Below are 24,915 nucleotides of genomic sequence, written 5' to 3'. Positions count from 1 at the left end.
ACTTGGAAAAGAAGCTACTGTTATACCTTTCACAATTTCTAAATAAAAAGAGAACCACCCCTAATTTTGCCCCTCTGTCTCTTGTGCGTGTACATGGACACACACACACACAAATATGGTCAGTTCAGAGTTGCACAGCAGCCTGCAGGGCATACATGTCCTCCAAGTCCCACGAGGTCTTTATACCAGGGACTTCTATGGCTCCTGCAGCACATCAGAATTGGGAGGGCACAAAGTTGGCTTAAAGTCATTTTAGTGCTTCCCCTCCCTTTGGGCTGTGAGCTTCATGCTGTGCCTCTTAGAGATGCAGCACAGAATTTCACCTTATGTATACAGAATGGTAATTGGCTCTTGCTAACTGACTGCTGGTATATAACATAATATATCAACTGTCCATTATGCATGTTAGTGTAATTCAGTATCACGGGACTCCTGGTTATACGGTTGTCTCACAGATTCACACTAAAATGGGGGCTTATGAAATCTTTGCACCAGTTATAACAAAGGGTATTATAGAGTTGAGTTTCAATTTAATCTCTAGAAAGGCAGGAAGGAAACCAGCCATAGTTACATTCAATCATTTCACACATAAAAAGGCCCATCGGTGGTTTTTGTTATTGTTGTTTCAGAATCATGGTATCAACTGCAAACTTTTTACCCAAAATATCAACAGCAAAGTTGATTTTAAGTGATTTTTAACAGAACATTCCTTGTACATTAGCAATTCAGAAAACGGAAGGTTTTTGTAAGTTTTTCTTTTGGCATGAAAACAAATTGCATAACTTATTCCTCAAAACTCATATTCACGCACATAACATGCACACATGCCTCGTGCCCACACACACAGTAACACATGTATTTGTTCCAGCATTAGAAAAAATATTATCAAAATATCAGCAGTATTAAAATTAACAGTGATTATTCAGATAAGTTCTCTTCTCCCATAATGAATTTTGGCTCCAGTCCAGCAAAGCACTTAAGCACTTTATGAACACTTGTGGTCTACTCATGAAAATTAGGTCGGTTTGATTATGTCAGTTGGGCATGTGAAAAATCTAGACCCCTGAGTGAAGTTATTAAACAGACCTAAATCCCTGTGTAGATAGCAGTAGGCTGATGGAAGAATTCTTCCACTGACCAAGCTACAGCCTCTCGGGGAGGTGGATTAACTATGCTGACAGGACAACCCCTCAATCTCCCACAAGGAGATTTTAATGAACCAGTAAAAGTCTAGGGACCACTTCCGATAGTATAATATTGATAACCATACTTGTTGCTAACAGTAAGCCAAAACCAATAGGCCTTTTTGCAGGCATATGAAGCCTTAGCATGACTAAGTCAGAAGGACTAAACCTTTGCCTGATCCTGTACCTATCCCTGATGAAATCTCTGTTGGAAGTGCTGGGATCTGTGTTTAAGGAGGAAAGCAAAAAGCTTATCTATATTTGCCTTCTGGGGTGTGTCTGTCAGGGCCTCTAGGCATACAGACCCTGCAGGAACACATCTGGCTAATTAATAATCTGAGGAAACCTCTTGCTTAGCTTTTGAAACTGCTTGCCTAACAAGTTTTTTGAATTGACATGTCATTGTCTACTAACAAGGATAAATAACGGGGGAGAGGCTTGGAGTTTTCGGGATAAGTTCATGGACTCAGTTTAGGGCCCTCAATGGAAGCTGAAAGACGGGCTAATTTGATGGCTGCCACTGTACCACACGAGGGCCACATCAAATGTTGGTAATTACTGAGGGTTGGGGAAGTTTTACTAACCTGTTGCCGACTAAGTGCTTGAGACTAAATAAAGTATAGGTCGAAAGAGCACCCTTGTATTGTACTGTTTGTGCCAGCCATCTATCAATCAGATGGCCATGTCTCCATTGATTTATTTCTTGACATCACCTTGCACAGAGTAAAGTTACCAAGAGCTTTGAGTTGGAAGAACCCCAGGTAACATCATCAGTGCAGGTACTGTCTACACTGAAATGCCACAATTGCGCAGCTGTGCCGCTTTAGCCATTTAAAGTGTAAACAAGCCCTTAGAGCACTCTTAGGGAACCTCGTTGCCTACCCCCCACTCCATCAATCATCTCTTATACAGTATCAAGACATTGTCTCCCACCTTTTTCCCACAAATGTAGCCAGTCTTGACAGCCAAAGTTTAAAACTTTCCAAGAAGCACCATCATACATTCTCTTTGCTCCCGTTATGCATGGGAGGAGCTCCCCTTAAATATCCACAAAGCCATTTCACTGACCTGCTTCATATACCCTCTTCTCTGCTGTGATGGATGTCTATACAAAATCTGATCAGTGGAAAGGCAGCTGGTTTGCTGTGAACACTGTTTCTTGTGCTACTAGTATAGTTTCATTGTGCTTCACCGCATCAGTTTGTTTTAGCCACTGCGGTCTTACACTTAGACTGTAATCTCTTCAGATCAGGGGCTGTTTGTTATATATTTGTACAGTGCCTAGCACAGTGGGCTTGTAGCCTCTAGGCGCTAATGTAACATAAATACATAAATGAATAATAATAATGCCAACAGCAACTTTAGAAAAATGAGCAGTCCTAATGAAGTGGCGTCCTGAACTGAAGCTTTTATATTCATGTAATGGGTCACACTGAGGAACTACGTAAAAAAAAATCTATTACCCACAGAATAAAACAGCATGGACAGTGGTGGTGGAAGTTTCTAATCATTGGCACGCAAATGTACCTCAGCGCTGACTTGAAGAAAACAGCGAAAATTCTTCTGAATGTCCTTTCTGCTGAAGCTAACAGCACTGCCAATTTGTGCCAAACATGATGGTTTCCTTTTGAACAGAAACGTATGTGATTGGAAATGGACTAAGATCATACATTCACTTAACAGACTACAAACAATAATTGAGGGAAGTGACCTTCAGCCATTACTAATCTATTTTTGTTTCAAGTTGATGCTTTAGGGCCTTATCCAAAACCAACTGAAATCAGTGGAAAGTCTCCCATTCACTTCAATGACTTTTGGATCAGGTCCTTAGAGATAAAAAGATATTGCATGTACCAATGTTTGAACACCTCAGAGAAATAAGGAAGTGGCTGCTAAACACTCTTCCAGAGAAATCTGTTTGAGTGACTTTTCTATTATTGCAAAAACCACATCTATTCTCTGTCATGTCATAATGAGATGGCCAAACTATTTTAAAATATTGGATTTCTTTATGGCTACAGAATAATAAAAAGGAGTCTTCTGGCATATATTCTATATCTCAAGAGGTCCAATTTTCAGATTCATGGCAGTTTTCCTTTTTAAGACTCAGCTTTCTTTTGGATACAAGTCCCTCTAGCACATCATGCTGCATTTTCTAACCTTTAATAGCAAGCTTAAGGGTTGGAAGAAAGTCTTTCATTCTGCTGTTGTATAAAAATGCTAAAATCTTTCAAAAAGAAATCTTGTAATTCTAACTCTTTTTTTAAAGGGTGTTTAGAACTCTACTTGGTTATTAGAATATTTTTCACTTCAAACACACAAACCAGCCTTCTAGTATTTATCATAAATTAGAATAACTTTTTTAATTTAAGAAGTCTAACAGCATGACATAGACTAAAAATAATTCTGCTAGATATTTCGTGCTAAACAGAATAACATAATGCTTTGAACTAACCATAAATGATAGCTCTAGTCAGGACCGGCGCTAGTGTTTTTAGTGCCCTAGGCACACGGCCATTTCGCCGCCCCGTGTGCTGGTCCCGCTGCTCCGGTGGACCTGCCGCAGTCGTGGCTGCGGAGAGGGTCTGCTGGTCCGCAGTTCCGGTGGAGCTGCCGCAGCTGTGCCTGCGGGAGTTCCACAGGAGCCGGAGGATCACCAGACCGTCCACAGAAATGCCTGCGGCAGCTCCACTGGAGCCGCGGGACCAGGGGACCCTCCACAAGCATAACTGCGGCAGGTCCACTGGAGCCACCTGCCGCCCCCCGCCAGCAAAATGCCGCCCTCTAATAATCCTGGTGCCCTAGGCGATTGCATAGGTTGCCTAAATGGAAGCGCCGGCCCTGGCTCTAGTCCCCCAAGTGAAGAACCAAAGGTGAAGTTTGCCCTGCTGAAGAGGGTTAGCTCAAGGTTCTCCACACCCCTTAAATTCTGCATAGGGGCTGCAGTGAGGTTCAGCTAGTGGAGCAGCTGCACAGAAATGTCTATGCATTCACGGCATGCTGCAGAACTGATTTCAGTTCCATCTCTACTTTGGGGACAGGATAAGCATGTCCCAACAATGGGTCCAGAGAGTGTAGGCAGATCTGCGTTTATGCAGATCCAGAGGCCACAGTGCACCCTGCAACCAGCACAGGTTGAGACTGCTAATACAACCTATAGCAGTGGTGGGCAACCTATGTCCCATCAGGATAATGCACTGGTAGGCCACTAGCCCGTTTGTTTACATTTGCACTGACCTATAGACTGGAGCAACATCACTTAGGGAGTTATGGTACAACCTTTCTCCCTACACTGGGATTAGAAAAGGTGAATTTTCACTCCCAGGCGGCCTGCACTCCACCTGAATTCAGTCTGGTACAGAGAAGGATCTTCCCTTAGTGTATATTAATGGATGATTTAATACCATGTGTACACATGGGCCACACTTTTTTCTGTTGTTCCTTTTGGTACTATGCAAAACATGTGAGGAGGTGTTCTACTGTCCATGGGAGCCACACAGATGTCACTATTCTGATAGTTTCCTATAGATATATGTAGCACAAAGTTTTGCATTTTCAAAAGGGTTGAGGCCTTCCCTCCCTTTTTACAGGTGGCATTTATACTAATAAAATTACATGCAATATGAATTGCAGGGGCAAAATAGCAAGGAGTTCTGTAGCTCCTTATAGACTAACAGACGTACTGGAGCATGAGCTTTCGTGGGTGAATACCCACTTCGTCGGATGCAAGACGAAGTAGGTATTCACCCACGAAAGCTCATGCTCCAATACGTCTGTTAGTCTGTAAGGTGCCACAGAACTCCTTGCTGCTTTAACAGATTCAGACTAACACGGCTACCCCTCTGGTACTTGACAGGGCCAAAGTTGAGTGTCTATACCTCTGCCTCTAACTACATGATTTGACCCAAAATTAGATAGTTAAGTGTGTGCAAGTACCTAGAATCGTACCCTGCAGATCAACTGTAGATACAAAACTGAGTTTAAACTTAGGAAGTACAACTGGCTCCTGCAAAAAGTGATCATGATTTTGAAAATTTGGTCATTAATGTATCTTACAAATACACATTATACAGAGCTGACTGAAAAGAGTTCGAGTTTTTTGCTCAATTTTTTTTAAGAAAATGAAAAATATTTCATTGTAGTCTAAATTTTCTACAGAACATTTCAGTTTTTTAGAACATAAAAAAAAATCAGACAAAACATGAACATTTCATACCTCATGGCATGGGTATAGTAGTTCCATTGCCTCAAGCTCCCATTCTGCTCTATAGTTTGGGCTGCCTGGTCAGCCTGTATATCTGATAATGCAATAAGGTCTCTTCTCTCAGAGAGGAGAACCAGTGCATCATAGCAGTCCCTGGCTATGGTGCATCATGGGAAATGTATTCCAGCCATGGAGCCTGGCCCATACAGAAGATAGGAACATGAGGCTACCAAACTCTCATGAGGCACCAGGTCAGCATTTATATATATACTGAAAACCCCCCCAAAACAATATAGATATTGGGGGCTTTTTTCAATAAAAACAAAATTAAGTTTTCTGACGAAAGCTGATACTTTTCATGATATTTTGTTTTGTTAAAAAAATTCAGTCCAAAACAGTTTAGATAGAAAACCTTTGAGTAAAGGTAACAATGTATTCCACAGAACTGTGATGATGCCATTTGTTCAGGTGTATGCACAACACTTAGTAAGCAGTACTAGTAATAAAATACGTATCACAGAACTATGCCCAAAGCCGGGGGGTGGGGGGCGGGGAAGTAACTACTGAAATGCTAATTTTGTCTCTTTTTTACGTAATGTCTGTAAACAAGGTACGTAATAAACCATTAACTTTCCCTACTTTTTTAATTACCACTCTCAACTCCACTTTCCTCCCCATCTCTCATAATCAGAAACTAGGTGCTACGCTCCTCTCTATTTTTCTCAAATAACATCCAACTTTTTGACAGATCACGGTGCTTCCTCCATCTGTAAATTCAAACCATTTTTTCAGAAAAGGATGGGCATTCTTAACCCTAATTTTTCCATTGTCTAAGTACAAAGGTTTCAAACAATCTAAGGAGCACTGTAGTCCAGCAATGAAACCATGGCTCTCTTACCTCAAAGAGCAGGATATTGCGTCCATAAACTTCTTACCTAATCTAGGGCTCTTAAACTCTATGATCCTCATTTAGCACCTCTTGAAAAGAGTTTGGCACACATTCCCCTTAAATCAAGTGGTTATTTGTTGTAGTATACATGAATAATTTTATCACATCCTGGATTTTTTCTTCCCTCCCCCGTCACCCCCCACTTTCTGAAAACTAGGCTGGCCAGATCAAGGGTCAGTGGTGAAAACAATCATTTTAGCCCTGAATTTTTGTTTTTTTTGTTTTTCCTCCAACCCCTTCACTGACTGAAAATTGTGTCTAGTTTTCAAATATTCAAATGCTTAAATATTTTACTATTCTTGCCCTGCCTCTTTTATAAGACAATATCAAAATCTTCCTGTACTTCCAATTTTGTGATGTAATGTAATTTCATTGGGTAGAAAGAAGAAACATCAGACTACTAAAAAGGCTTGAAGTGTCTTCTTTTTTAATTTTTTTTCAATTTCAGAAAGTACACACAGTTTGTTTAAAGATTTCAGACACTTTCTAGTTGTTGATAATACTTACCTCTAAACATCTGAAAACATGAGACTTTTGCTATGTTTTCTCTCTGTTTTTTTCCCCACAAGCTAAAAGGGGGAGCAAAATTAGCTATTTAATGGGACCAAAATTAGTCACATAACGGCACTGTGGTTGCAACTTTGCTTATGGAAATGCCAGCAGCTCTCCATAATAACGTTGGCCCTGCAGTCCAAAGCATACAGGCTAAAGGAGTACTTCTATTAGATATAGAAGGGCCTTGATTTTGTTTCAAATCTGCAGCTGCTAAATAGAAGGCAGCGTGTTCACACCCATATTGTGCCTGATCGACCCTGCTGCCTCACAAGTCGATAGCAAAAGTCTACCGGGTGCAGGATTAGACCCAAAACAACCCACAATGCAACTCATTAATTGTCTAAACATTAGACAAAAGTCAAAATCTCAAGTGAGCCTAACATTTTAATAACCTATAACTCAAAAACAGTGTGATTAATTATCTTCAAACTTTGCATGATCACCTCTGCTTTCAGGGGAAATATGACAAATTATAAGACAAACATTTTCCAAGTTATATTTATAATGATGCCAAAGAGGCCTTTATAAGAAAGCTTGTTGACACCTTAACTCTGGAGAAGCTACCACCTTTCCATAATAAAGCAGAGGAAAAAAAGTTTATCTCTGTGTTCACTCATTCCTCTTTCACAAAGAAAATAAACTGTACCTTGAGTCCTGATCTTTCTGACTGCTCTGAAGTCATGAGAATAAAATGAAGCATCATTTGAAACCAATTGAATTGAACTTTATTATATTGATTCTCTCAGCAGTCTACATCTTAGTATGTTATTTATTTTCATCGTTTTCCTCAACTTTAGCCATAGAACCAGGTTATGGAAGACAAATTCCATATACTTCTGTTTTGTCAGTTAGTTTTCAGATAACATGCTGCTCATATCACAGCTTTGAACTCCCAACTGTTGCAAAAGATCAATCCTTTGTGTCAAAGCATACAGTACAATATTTTTCCCTTTATGAATACATGGCAAAGTAATTAAAACTATTATACCAATATTAATTATTTTCGGTAGGTATTAAAATGTCTATTTCTTAAACTATACTGAAGAGAACTACATATTTATGTACTCCTAAAAACAGTTTAGTATACTTGCATTCAAGAAAGATATATTATTACAGAAAAAAATCTGGTCCCACTCATATTTTTTAAATAAATCTGGGAAATAGGATAAAATTATTAGACATAATACTTCTTTGCTATTCTGAAAAATTCCTTTCCCTACACTATGTATGCATTGCTTACTATATTTTAAAGTCATACTGCTTCCTGTAACACTAAGGCCAGATCACGTTTTTGTTGTTACTTACACACACCTATACCCACAAACGTCAACCCACCCACCCGAACTCTGGACTTGATACTTTACTACTATAACCATTCACAGTTCCAATCCATTGGGACCACTTTCAAGCAAAGTTCACTTGAGGGCTAATGATGTCTTAAATGATTTTCCTTCATAAATGTGGCAGGGTTAGTGTCTATGATCTTGTGACACAATGAGAGTGAAATGAACCTGAGCAAAATGCCCTTAGAGATTTAGTCTCAATAACATTATGTGCTGTTGTGGAGGAAAGGAAAGCTTAAGGTCACTTGTTTTTACTTGGACAATTTGAAAAACATCCTATTACATGTATTGCCAGGTTTATGGAGAGTTTTCTTTTTGATGCTTTAAAATATTATTTAACTTAAAGACAATTTATTCTCTCTTTTAAAAGGAAAGATGCAGAAATAAAACAAAGACTGGTTTCATCTTTCTAGAGCAAGGTATAAAAAAGGCCAGCATTTTCAAAAGTTGTGTGTGGTGTGTGTGTTTATTTTTGGATGCCTAATTTGAGAGACCTTTATGAGACACAATTTTTACAGGGTGATACTCTGCATTTAAGACATCTTGGGTTGGATCCCCCAAAATTGCAGCACCATAAATCAGTTCACCCACACAGACCTGGATTTTGAGGTTTATGGGCTTTGCGTTGGTGCAACAATCCATGTGCACAGATCACAATGTGCCTAAGGAAGATTTAAGTTCTAAGAAATAAGCTGAAGCAGTGAAAAGCTATTGTTTAACTATGCTTTACAATGCTAAAATCTGGTAAATTAACACAGAGCAAGGAAAAGTATTATGGTTCTTCACCATTTATGCTTCAAAATTCTTCTAGAGTTTAGCTGGAGAAATAATAATTATATATCTATGAAATTAGAACCCAGACAGTTTATGCTGGCTAAAAAGAATAGAAAGAATCTCAACTGCTAACCAAAATAGTCCTGCCCTGTAAATTTTTCATAAAAGGGAAACAGAAGTGTAATACTGTGCAGATCATAAAGAATAATGGAGCTAAAATGAAAGAAATAGGCAATGTTTGCTGGAAGCCTTAGACTACAATATAACGTAATACCAGGATGTATTTTTGATATTTTCATTTACTGATCTATATTTTAGTGCATGTACAAAAAAGTAGCAACTTTTATTTTTATGGGATAATAGCTCTTAATAAGGTAAGTATTTTGATAGCAGACTAATTCTGAAAATGTGATTTATGAAACTCAATAAATTTTGAAGGTTTCACAACAGATCATTGTTGTAAAGGTATATATTTGACCTGATAAATTATTGACTGTACTGCAAAAATTCTACTTTATTTGTAGACTATTATTAACCTGGCAGATTATAACAGCTCCTTAGGATCTATTTTAGATTATAATACCAATCTGATAATAGTATATAGGCACAATATGCTTATTTAGTTGTGTTTCTCCTCCCAAATTAGAGGCATGTAAATTTAAGGATTTATTACCTTGGCTATTATTATTTAAATATCAAAATGATCAGATCATTTAAAATGAAGTATTTGACAACATGTTTCAATCGAAGGCTTTACAAAAAGTACAAAAATCATCTAACATGTCTGTTGTTTGGGCTTCATGTCACTTAGAAATGGCCAAAATAATATGTTTTGAAACTGTTTAAAATTATATTTATCTAGTGCTGTAGTATATTTATCTAGTATCCGCTGAACCCAATACAATTATGACATTCTTAAGAGATGGTACAGATTTACTCTGAAAATATTGACCGGCTCTATAATCACTGGTGAAGATGAATACCAAAACCGTTTGCTACCTCAGGAAGGTAATACAAAATAGAAGTATCGGGGGGAGGGGGGGGAAGAGGAGGGAAACAACCTATGTCAAATAATCACAAGTTGTGAAAACACACAAAATGAAACACAGGAAAAAGAAATGGAAAAGGACCTAGCTGCTTATGTATTTGAATAAATCCTTCTCCTGTCGAATTGTTTACGAAAAAGATCATACAAAATTTCTCCATTCTATTTTCTTTTTTTCTTTAAATAAAAAAAAAATTAACTTCTCTCCTCTGCGATAATCAGGCTTCATTTCTGGAGGATGAAGCAGAGGAATATTTTATAATACAAAGCCATAAATTCAGTTTAGAAGAGCTCAGATGAATGGAAGTTTAGCACTTAAAGTTTTGCACAGGCAAGCTGAATCTTTTATACTCAGCACTGTTAAATCTGGAAGCCAGGTAATTACTTCCAGGCTATATAATAACAAATTACTTTTATTGCCACAGAGTTGCTGAAGTTAAAGTTTTGTTTTTTTGTCTATGCACATGTATTTCCATATTTTTGTGTGTTTTCAAAGATGACTCATACTTACGCAGTTTGCTGACAAAACACTTGCATTAATAAGCTATTCTTTTGTATAAAGGGACTGAGGAGCTTTTCATAACAAGATGACAGCAGGTTACAAGCCCCTCAGAAAGTTCTTACAGAAACACTCAAATGTGAAAAAGGTACAGAAAAGTATATTTTTTCTCTATTTACATCATGGATCTTTATATATATTTCCTTCCTCTTTTCGTGTTCCATATCTGACCTCCTAGCCTGTGACACCATAATGATGAGTGTATTACAAAGAAGATAGACAGATCTGATTTCACTGCTGTGGCACAAACGTTCATAAAAGGGGACATTCTGATATTCTGATAAATGCCTTTTTCATTATGAAAAAACTATTCTGTTTCTTTTTCATTTATTTTCAAATTCAAATCCTGGAAATCAATTTGCAACAGATTAAATGTCGAATTTGTATGTTACTTACCTTAATCTAAATGTTTCCTCTTATGTTCCCTGCTGAAACAATTATCCTTTTAATAGCTCCTACAGGCTTTCAACTGCAAAAATTAATGTTTAAATGTTTCTCATACCTTTTGTTTGATGATCATGTCGTTGATGTCATCAAGATCACCCACTGTCACTATCTGGGATTTTATCACTCGATCCAGTAAAGAAAGCCAGTCAGTGAGTTCTGCCCAGGCCTTATTAAAGTCAGCCAGAGCTGGCACCTCCAGAAGCAAGGAAGATGGCATTTCTACTTTGGAGATGGTCGTTTCCTTGGTTACCACGGTTTGTGTAACCACAGTAACAGTTTGACCAGAAGTTTCTGAAAATTAAAAAAAAAAAATGTTAACATTATTGGATAAAGGGACCATGATAAATTGCTCATTTCAGTAACATCGTTCACTCACTGGAAAGGTAATTATTTCAATGAATGAATTATTTGTAATATTTTGCCCACTTGAAAATGCAAATAAAACAAATCACATGAATTTATATATAGTATACCAACTATATCTTCACATATACCCAGCCTCTCTGCTCAGCCTCCCTCCCCCAATTTACCTATAAGAGCTCACCCCATCCTAGCTATGACAAAAGCAGTGTCAGAAATACCCCTGTGTAATCGCAACTCCCAAACCTGTGGTCACTGAAGTACTCTGCTCCCTTGCTCCCTGAAAGCCTGGGCTGCACACCATACCCTGCTTAGTTTGGATAAAAAACACGTGCTGTTCCAGTAGCGACCAAACCATTGTGACCTACATCCTACCCCTCAAATCTTGAGTTACCAGTGAAACTGGGATTGTCTCTCCTTCCATTTAGCATTGTGTGAATGAGAGCCTATTTTTGCTACAACAGTAAGAACAGTCTGTACTGTGTGATGATGGGAGCGACACTTGTGGATTCAGGATTCAGGGAAAATAGACTACTCAGGAAGACTCAATAGCTGGGATTGGTTGGTTGGGCCATCTTTGTTTTATGTGAGGTTAGAGTCTCACCAAAAACAGGGTGATAGCTGCATTTTATTAACCTTTTTGAATGGGTTGCTCTGATTTCCTGGGCATAATGGTGGGTCGGACTAAGAATTAATGGGGACTATCCCCCAATATTCCAGGCCAAGATAAAAACGTCATTGGTGGTTACCACATTGGAAAATTTCTATTGAAACATTATGGGGAGGGGATATACTGTGTGTGCATGGGCGTGTTGCGGGGGGGGGGGGAAAGGGGGAGAAGGTGTAAAAGACCCTCAAAATTAGAGAACTATTGTATTCTGTCAGCAGTGGTGGCAGAAGTGGAGAAGAGGAAAGGGGCTTTAGCATTACCTCCCTGCTTGATAGTTGGAACTGTGGAGAAAGAAGAATTTTGTTCCACACAGAGAAAGCTTTGAGCTACTAAAAAATGTAATTCTCTGAGCAGCAGACTGGGAAGGGTTGAGCTGAAGTGGGTCCTCTTCGCAATGGTATAGATTTGGAAGGTGAATGGTTGGGAGGAATTGGTGGAAGGACATTTTCATTGAAGATGAGGTTTGTAGCCTGAGTGAAGAACCTTATTTGGACACCCAGCTGTGGCACTGAGGCCTTCAGTGGCCATTTTAGAATGGCTGAGAAACAATGCCACTACGATTGCTGATACAGTGACCTGGAGAGTGGCTGGGTTTCAAGAGGTTGGGGTATTGGGTTTGTGAAGCATAAATAGGATTAGCATTGATTCAGAGATCACCCCTTTGCACTACAAAATCCCTGTGTGAGCTAACAAATTTCTCATGTTGCAACATTGAAAGTTAATACTTCAGATGAAGAGGAACAACTGGGACATAGATGAGCCAGGTTCAATTCCTATCTCTACAACAGAATTTCCCCATGACCTTAGTTTAGTGACTTAGTGGGATTAAAGAAACTTCCTTCCTCACACCCTTTGTCTGATTGTTTAGATTGTAAACTTTTCTGGGCACAGACTGTTTCTTAAAGTGTATTGTGACAAAGTTCCTCCTCTACCTTGGTGGGTCCTGCGCTTCTTGGCAGATTTGCTCACCTCAGTGATCTTCCCCACAGTCTGGGTCAACTCCTCCTGTGTCTGATCAGGAGTTGGGAGGTTTGGGGGGAACCCGGGCCCGCCCTCTACTCCGGGTTCCAGCCCAGGGCCCTGTGGATTGCAGCTGTCTATAGTACCTCCTGTAACAGCTGCATGACAGCTACAACTCCCTGGGCTACTTCCCCATGGCCTCCTCCAAACACCTTCTTTATCCTCACCACAGGATCTTCCTCCTGATGTCTGATAATGCTTGTCTCCTAAATCCTCCAGCAGTACACTCTCTCACTCTCAGCTCCTTGCCTTCTTGCTCCCAGCTCCTCACTCGCACTCCTTCTCCTCTGGCTCCTCCCTGCCTGACTGGGGTGAGCTCCTTTTTAAACCCAGGTGCCCTGATTAGCCTGCCCTGATTGGCTGCAGGTGTTCTAATTAAAGTAGCTATCTCCACTGCCTTCTAGAAAGGTCTTAATTGGCTCCAGGTGCCTTGATTAACCTGGAGCAACTGCCATTTGGTTACCATGGTCCTAGGGATTTGTTTAGCCTAGGGCTAACATACCTGTTTCTCAGTACTTTACTGTAGCCATCTGGCCTTGCTCCATCACAGTATATGTTCATCACCTAAAACAACTGGACTCTTATCTCAGTTGCAGCATTTGTACATGTTCCCACATTAAATTAGCTGTGATTAGCAAAAGTGTTTATAGGAGAGGAATCTCCTGGCAAGGGAATTCCACCTATGGGTCTCTCTGTTTTAGAATTCTTTCCTTCCTGCTCATCTAAAATTACTTGATTCTAATGACTGGATCTTCATAGTTCATTGATATTTGCAGATTACCAAAGAGATTTGGGGGGTCTCAATAGGGGCATTTATTTTATTTATTAAGGGCATTAGTGTGTTGCAGGAGCTAGATTAGTTTGTTAGTATGGATGATGTTTAAGGGCACAGAAAGGCTTTTGGTTGCTACTCTTGTTTGAACTTGATTATATTTCCGATCTCTTATTAGGATGCCTACCTCCTGGAACAGGCATTATTGTTCAGTCCATATAGGGAAATCAAAATATAGATGACCTTCATATTTGTTTACTAAGAAAATAACAAGCAAGTGTATAAATAATTATCTAGGACTTGCATCCCCACTGCCTGATAATGTGCATTCTTATTTACCACTGTGCAAAGTATGTGTAAAATGGTATAAAATCAGAATGGAAGCATTTTAGACACACATCACACAGGTAAAAATAAATGACAACATAAGGTGCCAGGTACTTATATTCTTGTTTCGCTGCATGATTTAATAGTACAATGTATCTTATCTTCACTCGGTGGGACAACTCACATGAGTAAATATTTACTCACAGAGGGTCAGATCCTAAATATACAGACTGGTTTAATGGAACTAGCAACAACTGACAAGTGCAGCAGTTTCACATATAACTCATTTAAAAGATGACAGCAAAGAACTACTCAATATCTGACTTGAGTCAACTGCTATACAGACAGCATATAAATTCACATCCATGCCTAGACACAGGAGATTCTTGGAACAAAGGAAAAGGTTTTAGGGTAGCAGTCATATCAGGAATGTTTCACTGGATTCTCATTGTAAGACAGGTAAACATAAATGGCTCTCAATGAAAAGCTATGAAAGCATAATTATTCATGGTAACTCATGCCCTAAGAGTACTACTTTGCTAGTACACCATTTTAAATGCCAAGCATCTGACCCTTAGTTGTGCTTTTATCATTTAAAAATTAGATCTGATAATTGACTGCTCAGAGAATTTGTGCGTCTGTGCGTGCGTGTGCGCGCACGCAGTTAATGACAGAGAGGCAAATATATGCTTTAAGTTGCTATTACACATACAGTTTAGCAAAGAAAAAGACAGCCACAAGACCTATTAGCATGACCACCGATTTGAAAATTATATTTGCAAAAATATTTTTAAAGCTGCAGACCTCATCTTATTATAATGAGTGTGTTCCCAAGAGGCTCACTCAGATGTCTTAAAATACATTTATAGATTACTATTCTATTGTGTTAAAATGTAACTCCATCATAAGAAGAAAAAGATAAAATAATACAGGAGGTTGATGTACTAGGACTAGATACTTTAAAAAAATTAGAAGACCTGAATAACTCCTTTGCAATGTTGCTGCTGAGCCACTACCTGATTCAACAGCCTAAATGGCACAATGTTAGAGCCACGAGAGCTGGAATTAAGCCTTGAGTGGTACCACCTGCAGTTTCTTGCATTCCAAATGCAAAACACAGTTATTGGGCACTGGATTTAAGTTTTTTAAAAGAACGAAGGTGAGGGTTTGTTTTTTTTTTTTTTTTGTGGACAGGCTTTTTCTTGCACAAAGAAAGACTGTCTGTGGTGGATCTTGCCTTCTTCAGAAGGCAAAGAGGCCTTATTGCCCAGTTAGGTAAGACCAACATGTTGGGTTTTTTTGTTTTATTTTATTGCAGTTTAAACTTGGTCCATTTGGAAAATGGGCCACTGAGACAGTTTCCACATCTATGTTTATCCTTCCAGAAGAGCTACAGTCTGGACTAAAAAATTCAATCGAGAGGCTGAAAGTCATCTTAAATTGCCAGTTAATCTGAATATAATGATCAGTAATGTGAAAAACAATATACAATTTACTTCTTATAGCTGTTTTGAATAGATTGGCCTACTATGTTTCAAAAAGTTAAAACACATTATTCAATATAGTGGATATTAGTGACCCCGAAAACCTGGACAATTTACAACTAGCTATAATGTGAATTACGCTACACTTACTGAAATGTTGAAGACTGTGATTTGATATAAATATTTTTAAATGAACATTTTATAAATTCAGGAAAACAATGTTTCTTCTGTATGGTTAAATAATGTAATATCTACTATCTGAATAGTCAGAAATGTGCTAATATTTCATAATTATTTCCTACTTTAAATATAGGGAAATGGTATAGAATTTAAGTTACTCTGGAACAGTGACTGTTGCAAATATTAAGTTTTTAATGACAGCTACTGCAGTTAAATCTATCTGTCCATCCATTTAAACCACATTTATCAGTTCAATATCTGAGTGCATTATTTGCACTTTTTTCTTTCTATGCTTAAATGAAAAAAAATATCAGTGGAGCATAAGTTATGATGTGATTGTTACTTCTTAAAAATCATTTTAGAAAACAGCTTTTGTTAACTGAAAAATACACATAACAAAAAATAGCGACTTCCCTCCCTGACCATGCAAGAGGTTCACAGTTTGTTATTTGTATGACATCATAAAAGTTAACGTGATACAAATGTTTCCACAGTCACAGACAATATTGTCATTCTGGTCACAAAAGAAAAAAGGATCACACAGACCTTTAAGTAATCATTAACAACTTTGGGTCAAGCGGCATGCGCCAAGGGTAAGTCCTGGGGCTAGTTTTGTTCAATATCTTCCTTAATGATCTGGAGGATGGCATGGACTGCATCCTGAGCAAGCTTGCAGATGACACTAAACTGGGAGGAGTGGCAGATAAGGTAGGAATAGGATAGAGAGGGACCTAGACAAATTAGAGGATTGGGCCAAAATAAATCTGATGAGGTTCAACAAGGACAAGTGCAGAGTCCTGCACTTAGGACAGAAGAATCCCATTCACTGTTACAGACTAGGGACTGAATGGCTAGGCAGCAGTTCTGCAGAAATGGATCTAGCGGTTACAGTGGACGAAAAGCTGGATATGAGTCAACAGTGTGCCCTTGTTGCCAAGAAGTCTAACGGCATTTTGGGCTGTATAAGTAGGGGCATTGCCAGCAGATCAAGAGATATGATCATTCCTCCTCTATTTGACATTGGTGAGGCCTCATCTGGAGTCTTGTATTCAGTTTTGCGCCTCACACTACAAGAAGGATGTGGAAAAACTGGAAAGAGTCCAGCAGAGTGCAACAAAAATGATTAGGGGGCTGAAGCACACAACTTACGAGGAGAGGCTAAGGGAACTGGGATTGTTTAGTCTGCAGAAGAGAAGAATGAGGCGGGATTTGATAGCAGCTCTCAACTACCTGAAAGAGGGTTCCAAAGAGGATGGATCTAGACTGTTCTCAGTGGTACCTGATGACAGAACAAGGAGTAATGGTCTCAAGTTGCAGTGGGGGAGGTTTAGCTTGAATATTAGGAAAAACTTTTTCACTAGGAAGGTGGTGAAGCACTGGAATGGGTTATGTAGGGAGGTGGTGGAATCTCCTTCCTTAAAGGTTTCTAAGGTCAGGCTTGACAAAGCCCTGGCTGGGATGATTTAGTTGGGGATTGGCCCTGCTTCAAGCAAGGGGTTGGACTAGATGACTCCTGAGGTCCCTTCCAACCCTGATATTCTATGATTCTAAATCTCTCCAGGTCTTAATTCATCCCCAGTGTAATGAAAAGTATCGAGTTATTCCAGTAACTCCAGTATTTAAAATGTAAGTGAAGCTCCTTTTAAAAATTCCTGGGCTGCTTCTGTCCTGCTCTGCTCTCCTTCTTGCTTATATGGGGCAAATGGTGTAGAGACTAACCATTTCCATCTAACAGGGTAGGGGCATGTCAGGGAGGAGAGATGTCATGACCTAAGTGTGCACTATATTGTATGTATCCTCAGCTGGCATGAAGGTTTTTTTTACCTGCGCCTGGTCCCCGCAAAAGGGAGGGTTGCTCATTGTCTCAAAGACATTTAAACCAAATGAATGTAAAACAGAGGCAGCACTGGGGGGCAGTTAAAAATCTCAGAGGAATATAGAGAAACAGGGGAGCAAATGCTCTTATAATGCAGAAAGAATTAAATGGAAAGTGTTATGAGTTATTCTTCTTATCCCAAAGAAATAAGAAATACTATCTGTTGTCGATGTGATTGTAGTTGGTGGTTAAATGTACATCGGTGTAAGAAATGGATGACATAACATTTATTATTAGCTGCTTCAGACTAAGCTGCCACTTGTCATCTTTCCTAGATGGAAATCTTCAATGATTTGGATTGGCTCTTAGCAATATCCTTCTTTATACAAAGAAAATTAGTCTCCTCTAAAGCATTGTCCAAATCATAAAGAATAGCATTAAAATGATTTGCATAGGAGTGGATTTTTTTACCTTAAAAAAAATCTACTGAGGCAACAGATGCATAAGTGCACGTTAGGATGAATGTGTTATGAGCATGGAATAATCATTATACTCTTCACAATTGCTATTGATTTCCTTCTGCTCATGCAGCATACACCTGTGGCTTATTAGCAATGCCCAAGGTTGCACTTTTTAAATGTTTACAGTCTATTTAGAGGTCTGTTGGGTTCCTTTTTGGTTTTTTATTTGGAAGGGAAGGGAGAAGGAAGAACAAGTTTTTTTGTGTACATCTCTTTTGGTCACAGATTTTATCTAATTGCCGGAAAGAGAAAGAAATACATAGGAAATTATACTGCAATGAATCAATACATAAAAACAACATATACTTCAGTTTTCTATTGTTTTTTGTATTTGTAACACTGTATTTTGTTTTGTATCTGTAATGCTGTCCTTGAGAGACATGGTGTGTTTTTCTGCCTATTTCTTTTTGAGCTGGATATTACATATCTATCTGTAGCCCACAGAAAACAATATAGTAAAGAAATGACTTCACAAAACTGTGTGTATTCTCTCTGATGGACAAGATTTTTTCATTAAACACATCAGTCACAATTTGCTGCAGCAATTCCAACATATCATCTTATTTCATCCTACCCTCATTTTAACCTCTTAATGCTGGAGGTCACATTGATTTGGATTGAGTCTCATAACAATGCATTCCACACTGATGCCCAGGACAGGACAACAGAGAAACAAAGTTTTCTTGGGTGGGGGGAGGACAGGTTGTATTTATTATCAGGGAAGTTGAGCATGCAAAGTATGTACTGATATGTTGGTTTGTAAGTCTTCCTGAAAATGTGATCATTACTGGTTTTCAAGGATATAAATAGTCATTATATCTATATAAACCATACTTGAATTTGCAGCTTAGAGTGTAAAGGTGCCCATTACTAATTCCTCAACCATCAAGTTCCCATTTTTATTTTTTTCTGTCCCCCCAACATACTCTCTCTCTTGCTCTCTCTCTCAGTTTTTCCTTTGCCCTTAAAAAAAAAAAAAAGATTTGCACGTCTGTCTGCTAGGCAGGGGTTTCTAGCATCTTAGGACTCCACTTTTCACCTCACACTGCACTGATTATTAAAGTTTAACATGTTTACTGAGCAGATAGCATAGAAGATTTTTTTTTTAATCCATTTTTTAACTTGCTATTCCTCTGATTAAATATGCAAATACTACACTGAGTAAGGTACACTAAATGTAATGGCTTATTCTAAAATAAATAATAAATATCAGAGTAGCAGCAGGTAACGGGAATTTGCCCACTGGTCCAGAGTGAGAATCTTTAGATCCTGTACATGCGAATTTTTATATACATGTTGTACATAAAATAATTAATAACTCATTAAAATTCATATAACAATTCATTTTTCAATATGTTGATATTTTATATTGTTTCATTAATTATCTCTAATAAAAATCTATCAACATCTTTATAATTAAAAAACTTAAAAAACATTCAGTATTCAGAAATTTAGGCCTTAATCCTGCAAATTGGTTCACACAAGTCGAGGCCCATTGAAGTCAAACTATGTTACCCAACACCTATTTAGTAATAAGACTACTAACGTATCCTTCTTATGAAAACTTTCAGAAACTCCTTTACTGTCTATACATTACACACTATCTGCTCTGGCTACTTAGTGTTGCTTCAGTGCAGTTGAAACTAACCAGATAAACTGGATTTGCAATGGCTTTGTGGAATAGGTCTAATATCTGTATCAAATACAGAGTTTCAAAATAACTGTTATGCTCATTTAATTTAACACAAACATATATATATTCTTTACCCTTGGATATTTGAAGACAACTGTTTAGTTAATACCATTAACAGAAATGTAGTCTGCATCATCTGAGTTTTTCAGTTTTCAAAGCAGAATGAAGACTACAGTTCTCTCAGTCAATATGCAAATGAATCAACCACATCAGCAAACAGAAAAGTCTGCTCTATGAACTTTTCTAATGGCGAATGGTCCTGTGTTAATGATTGATTCATTCTCTTTATGTTTGGCCATTCAAGTGGGAAATTTTTTTATGTTGCCAAAATGTTACAGGTATGAGCTTTAACTGTGACAATAGCTATATTGTCCTTGAAATCCTATCTCTGTATATGGCTGAGTCCAATGGAAACTCTCAACACCTTGTAAACATAACCTCTATCATCCTCCCAGATCGAACTGGCTCAGCTCCTGGTTCAGGATATGAAACTGATGCTGGATTGCCTGCCCTTAATGCTGGCTTTAACAACAACCATTGTCCCCGCTTACGGGCACTGGTAACAATGCTCCTGCACATGTATAGAAACAGATTAGAATTCCCTTCGTCTCTTCATTCCCTCCATCTGGGCTTAAAACACATAGAAACAGCCAGCTTACACATGCTTTTGCTGACCAGAGGGGAATATGCCACCTGGGACTGGGGTACCACTGAGCCCCCCCGACCCACCAGCCTGGGCTCCCTTTATGCTGTAAAGCTGTGACAAGTGTACCAAGCACCAAGTCCTCTCTCAGGATTCAGCATGCATACAGGTAGGGACACACCCAGCTGCACAACATACAGATGGCTGTGATCAACTCTGCATGGGGAGGCTACAGCTAAGGAACTGCCCAGCTGCCCAAGTGTCCCCCTTCCCCGGAGCATAAACTCAAGATTATACCATCTTGCACTGCACAGAGAACTGTACAGCATTAGCTCATGAAATTTGCCCCCTCCCTCAATGTGGTGAAGGATATGCAATAGCTTTCTGCCCCAAGTTATAACTCCCACACTCCCTGGTTTTAGACAAAGCAAAAATAAGTTTATTAACTACAAAAGATAGATTTTAAGTGATTATAAGGGATAGCAACATATCAAAGCAGATTACCTAGCAAACAAACAAAACACACAGACTAAGCTTAATATACTAAAGAGAATGGATATGAGTAGCAAATTCTCACACTAAATGATGATTCAAGCAGGCCGCAAAAATTCTTAAGGGGCCAGTTGCACTTTCTTACAGCTTAAAACCCCTAGGTATTCCTTTCAGAAGCTAAAAATCCCTTTTAGCCTGGGTCCAGCCCTTCCTCCCAGTTCAGTCCTTGTTCCTAAGGTGTTTCCAAAAGCCTCCTTGGGGAGGGGAGACAGTGAAGAGCCATGATGATGTCACTCCCCTGCCTTAAATAGCTTTTGCATATGCCGGGAACTCTATCTCAAAGCTTAGTTCTCATGCCAGTCACAGGAAAAATACTGGTATTCCAAGATGGAATACGGTAGCAGGTAACCTGGTTATATGTCTCTGTAGTGCCACAGCAGCCATGAGTCAGAGGCTGTTTGTAGTGTCCTCAGGAAGGCCCTCTGGTGGGAGATAAAGTTCTTCTATTGTTTTCTCTAATGGCTCTTTCCAGCCAGCCATCTATATTTGAGTGCATTCTGTCTAGTGAGTGTTCCCCAGGTGTAAACACATTTATAATACAGATATATAGTCACTATTCCTAACTTCAGATACAAAAATGATACCTGCATACAAATAGGATAATCCTAGTCAGTAAATGATAACCTTTTCAATGATAATTTACATGACTTATCTTGCATAAAATACACCATAGTTATGCCATAAACATATCATAACTCTATGAAGAATATGGGGTGTAGTGTCACAGGGGATTTATCTGCCCTGCAGATAGACTGCAAAAACCATTCACAACTTCAGTTGGATGGCTATGCTTATGTTTGAGAAGCACAATGAAGCTGGCTAGAGTTTTCTAGAGTGCTGCGTCACCAGTCTTAGGCCAGGTCTACGCTGCGACTTTAAATCGGTTTAATGGCCGATATACCGATTTAACGCTGTACCCGTTCACACGACGTCGTCATTAATATCGAGTTAAACGGCTCCTTAAATTTTTCTCTGGGAAAACTAATTTGCGCATTCTTGGCGTGAGCAGCCCAATGTTCGGTAGCTTACAACATAACGGTGTCTCGCAAGGGTCACAGGGAACAGCTCATCCGTCCCTCTTCCCCCCCCAAGGCTATCGAAAGAAATGAAGTTTAAATTAAACCAATCCCTTTGACGTATTAAATGTTCACCTCTTTACTGAATCCTGCTGATTAGAGGCCGATGCTGCAGCCCTGAAGGATTATGCTTCTCTCCCTTCCCCTGTGGTAGATGGACAGAACCCTACGGCGTGGTAGACAGCAGAAACTGTTACCGTTCACCTCTTTTTGGTTACACTCAGGAAATGGGACCACGTAACGATAATAACCTGTGAAAAACTTTTTGAACAGTACTAATTGGCGATGATCTTCACTTGGTACTGAGTCAATCCTGCCTCTTCTATCCGGTTTACTTTAAAATGAGTCAGTCCCGGACAAGAAATAGGATCAAGTGTATGTTAAAGCAGGTACACAGCACCAGCTGCTCCGCATCAGTATTTCACAGAGGGAGGCCGGAAGTTATGACTGCACTGTTGCTTCCCTACGATGATCCTGGCTACCCTGGCAGTGACCCCCCCCCATTGTTTGGCATGAATGTATATGTAGAATGCAGGAATAAGATCACGAGTACTAGTTAGTGAATAAAATGAAGGGGAGCAGCCTCCCATGGGCTATTAAGTCCATGCAGTTCTCATGAATCTCTTCTGTTACTCAGAGAGGTGAAGGGGGTCTGATGAATGCTCAGTTCCCAGCCGTGATAAATAAGACAGTTTACTAGCCATATCTGGTACCGACCACTGTCAGAAAAAGGGAGTCATATCATTTTCACCCAGAGCCCCGGCCAGACTCAGCCAGGAGCACTCACTGGCAAACGCGTCTACCGTGGCGAGGGGCAGAGAGCGGAACTGCTCTTCACCGGCCAGCAGCACGCGTCTGCCAGCAGCATTCAGTACGCAGAGGGTGACATTTACAAAGTACTCAAGGAATTATTTACTTTTACTTTTCTTTCAAGGTCCGGGGGGGGGGGGAAGCAGACTGGACGAGTCTGTTTCACGTGAACACGCAGCACGGTGTATTACGCATACAGACATTGGGCGCTCAGCCACAGCATCGCAAATACGTTTTTCAGAGACTGCTGTGGGGACTGGTACCTGTAGTCTCTCACTTATCCCCCTTCGCCTCCCTCCATGAGCATCCGTTTGAGTCTCTGGCTTCCGTAGCGCGTTTGTTCATGCCACCGCTGTGGTATCTGGAGTTATTTGCAATGCTTACTGGCCATTTCCGTTCTTGAACGAGCTATAAAACAGAGTTGGTGTCCCACCATACAGCGATCAGATCTAGTAATTCCCGTAAGGTAATGGCAGGAGCTACTTTTGCATTTGGAACTGCATCGCCACCACGGTGATCAGAGCTGGACACGTGAAAAGCAGGAAGTCATATGCAAAGGTCTCGGGCTTTCTGTTTACGGCACTCCCGCATCCGAGTTTGGATTGCTGGACCAGAGGCGGTCAGTGGTGCACTGTCTGTCCTGAATAATAGGCAAGTATAATGAGTGAGATCACAGTGTATCAGGAGAGCACAGCTGCCTTCCGTGTCAGTATTCACAGGGGTTGCCACCTGCAAGAAACCGCACCCATTGCTTCCCTCCTCCGCTCGACGTTCTGTCCGGGCTAACCGTGGCAGTGCCCCTCCCCCATTTGTGTCCCATGAAAGTTGTAAGGAATACAAAATAAGAAACAGAGACATTTTGTTAGTGAGATAAGCAGGTCGGGGGAGGCACTGTGAGGGCATGCCTCCGGTGGCTAGTAATTTGACGTCCAGGTCTAGGGAGGACTCTCGTTTTTTAGAAACCGAAGGGAGGAATCTGACTCATTGCCAGCGATGTCATGTTCGCCAAATTTGCTTTCAAAAAATTTTCAGACCCAGTATTCGGGATGTGGGAAAACTGTTTATTAGCCTATTCTGTCTTATCTTAACTGCGAGTAACCAGGAATAATTGCCTCTCGATGTTGAGCAATTATTAGGCATAGGGTTCTCGGATGGGTGGGGCATTCTTACTGCACTGTCTACCCAGGGAGGGGGAGATGGGAGGAGCGGATACTGCTCTTCACTGCTGTAGCATCCCGTCTACAGCAGCATTCAGTACACATAAGGGTGACATAGAAAGTGTCAAGGAATGATTTCTTTCCCTTTTTTTTTTCACGTGGTGGGGGGGGAAAGAAACTGAGGAGCTGTTCCCTGAACCACGCCGGACACTGGTGTTGAACCTACAGACACTGGAGCTCAGCCAAGAATGCAAATAATTTTAAGAGACTGCTGTGGACTGTGGGATAGCTTGAGTCCTCAGTACCCCCTCCATCCATGAGCGTCCATTTGAGTCTCTGGCTTCCCGTTACGCTTGTCACGCAGTGCTGTGTTATCCTGGAGTTTTATTCAAACCTTCTTGGCATTTCGTGTTCTGTAACGGAGCTGGATACAACTGATTTGTCTCCCCATACATGGCGATCAGACCTAGTACCCGTACGGTCTAGTGTCTGAGCTCTTTTCGATTTGAGACTGCATCGCCAGCCGTGCTGATCAGAGCTCCACGCTGGGCAGACAGGAAAATGTATTCAAAAGTTCGCGGGGGGCTTTTCCTGTTCCATGCCCCGCTGCATCCGAGTTCAGATTTGCTGTCCAGAGCGGTCAGTTGCTGCACTCTGGATACCGCGCCGGAGGCCAATAACGTCGATTTCCGTCCACAGTAAACCGTAATCCGAACTGTTAATATCGAATTTAGGTTGCTACTCTCTTCTCGTGGGGAGGAGTTCCGAAATCGA

General features: G+C 40.0%; 1 protein-coding gene across 9 annotated transcripts in view; it reads right to left on the bottom strand.

Annotated features, from left to right (window-relative positions):
- Positions 1 to 24,915, bottom strand: part of LOC116825693 (dystrophin) — a 1,328,444-nt gene that overhangs the window by 538,671 nt on the left and 764,858 nt on the right. For all 9 annotated transcript variants that reach the window (XM_075059803.1, XM_075059815.1, XM_075059808.1 and 6 more), the window contains one exon: positions 11,116 to 11,351. In XM_075059803.1, coding sequence (XP_074915904.1) covers positions 11,116 to 11,351 — 236 coding nt within the window. The remainder of the gene's footprint in view (positions 1 to 11,115; positions 11,352 to 24,915) is intronic.

Source organism: Chelonoidis abingdonii, chromosome 1, assembly GCF_003597395.2.
Source record: "Chelonoidis abingdonii isolate Lonesome George chromosome 1, CheloAbing_2.0, whole genome shotgun sequence".
Classification (NCBI taxonomy): Eukaryota; Metazoa; Chordata; order Testudines; family Testudinidae; genus Chelonoidis; species Chelonoidis abingdonii.
The sequence above is the reverse complement of the archived record's forward strand: the minus strand, read 5'-3'. Positions and strand labels throughout refer to the sequence as shown.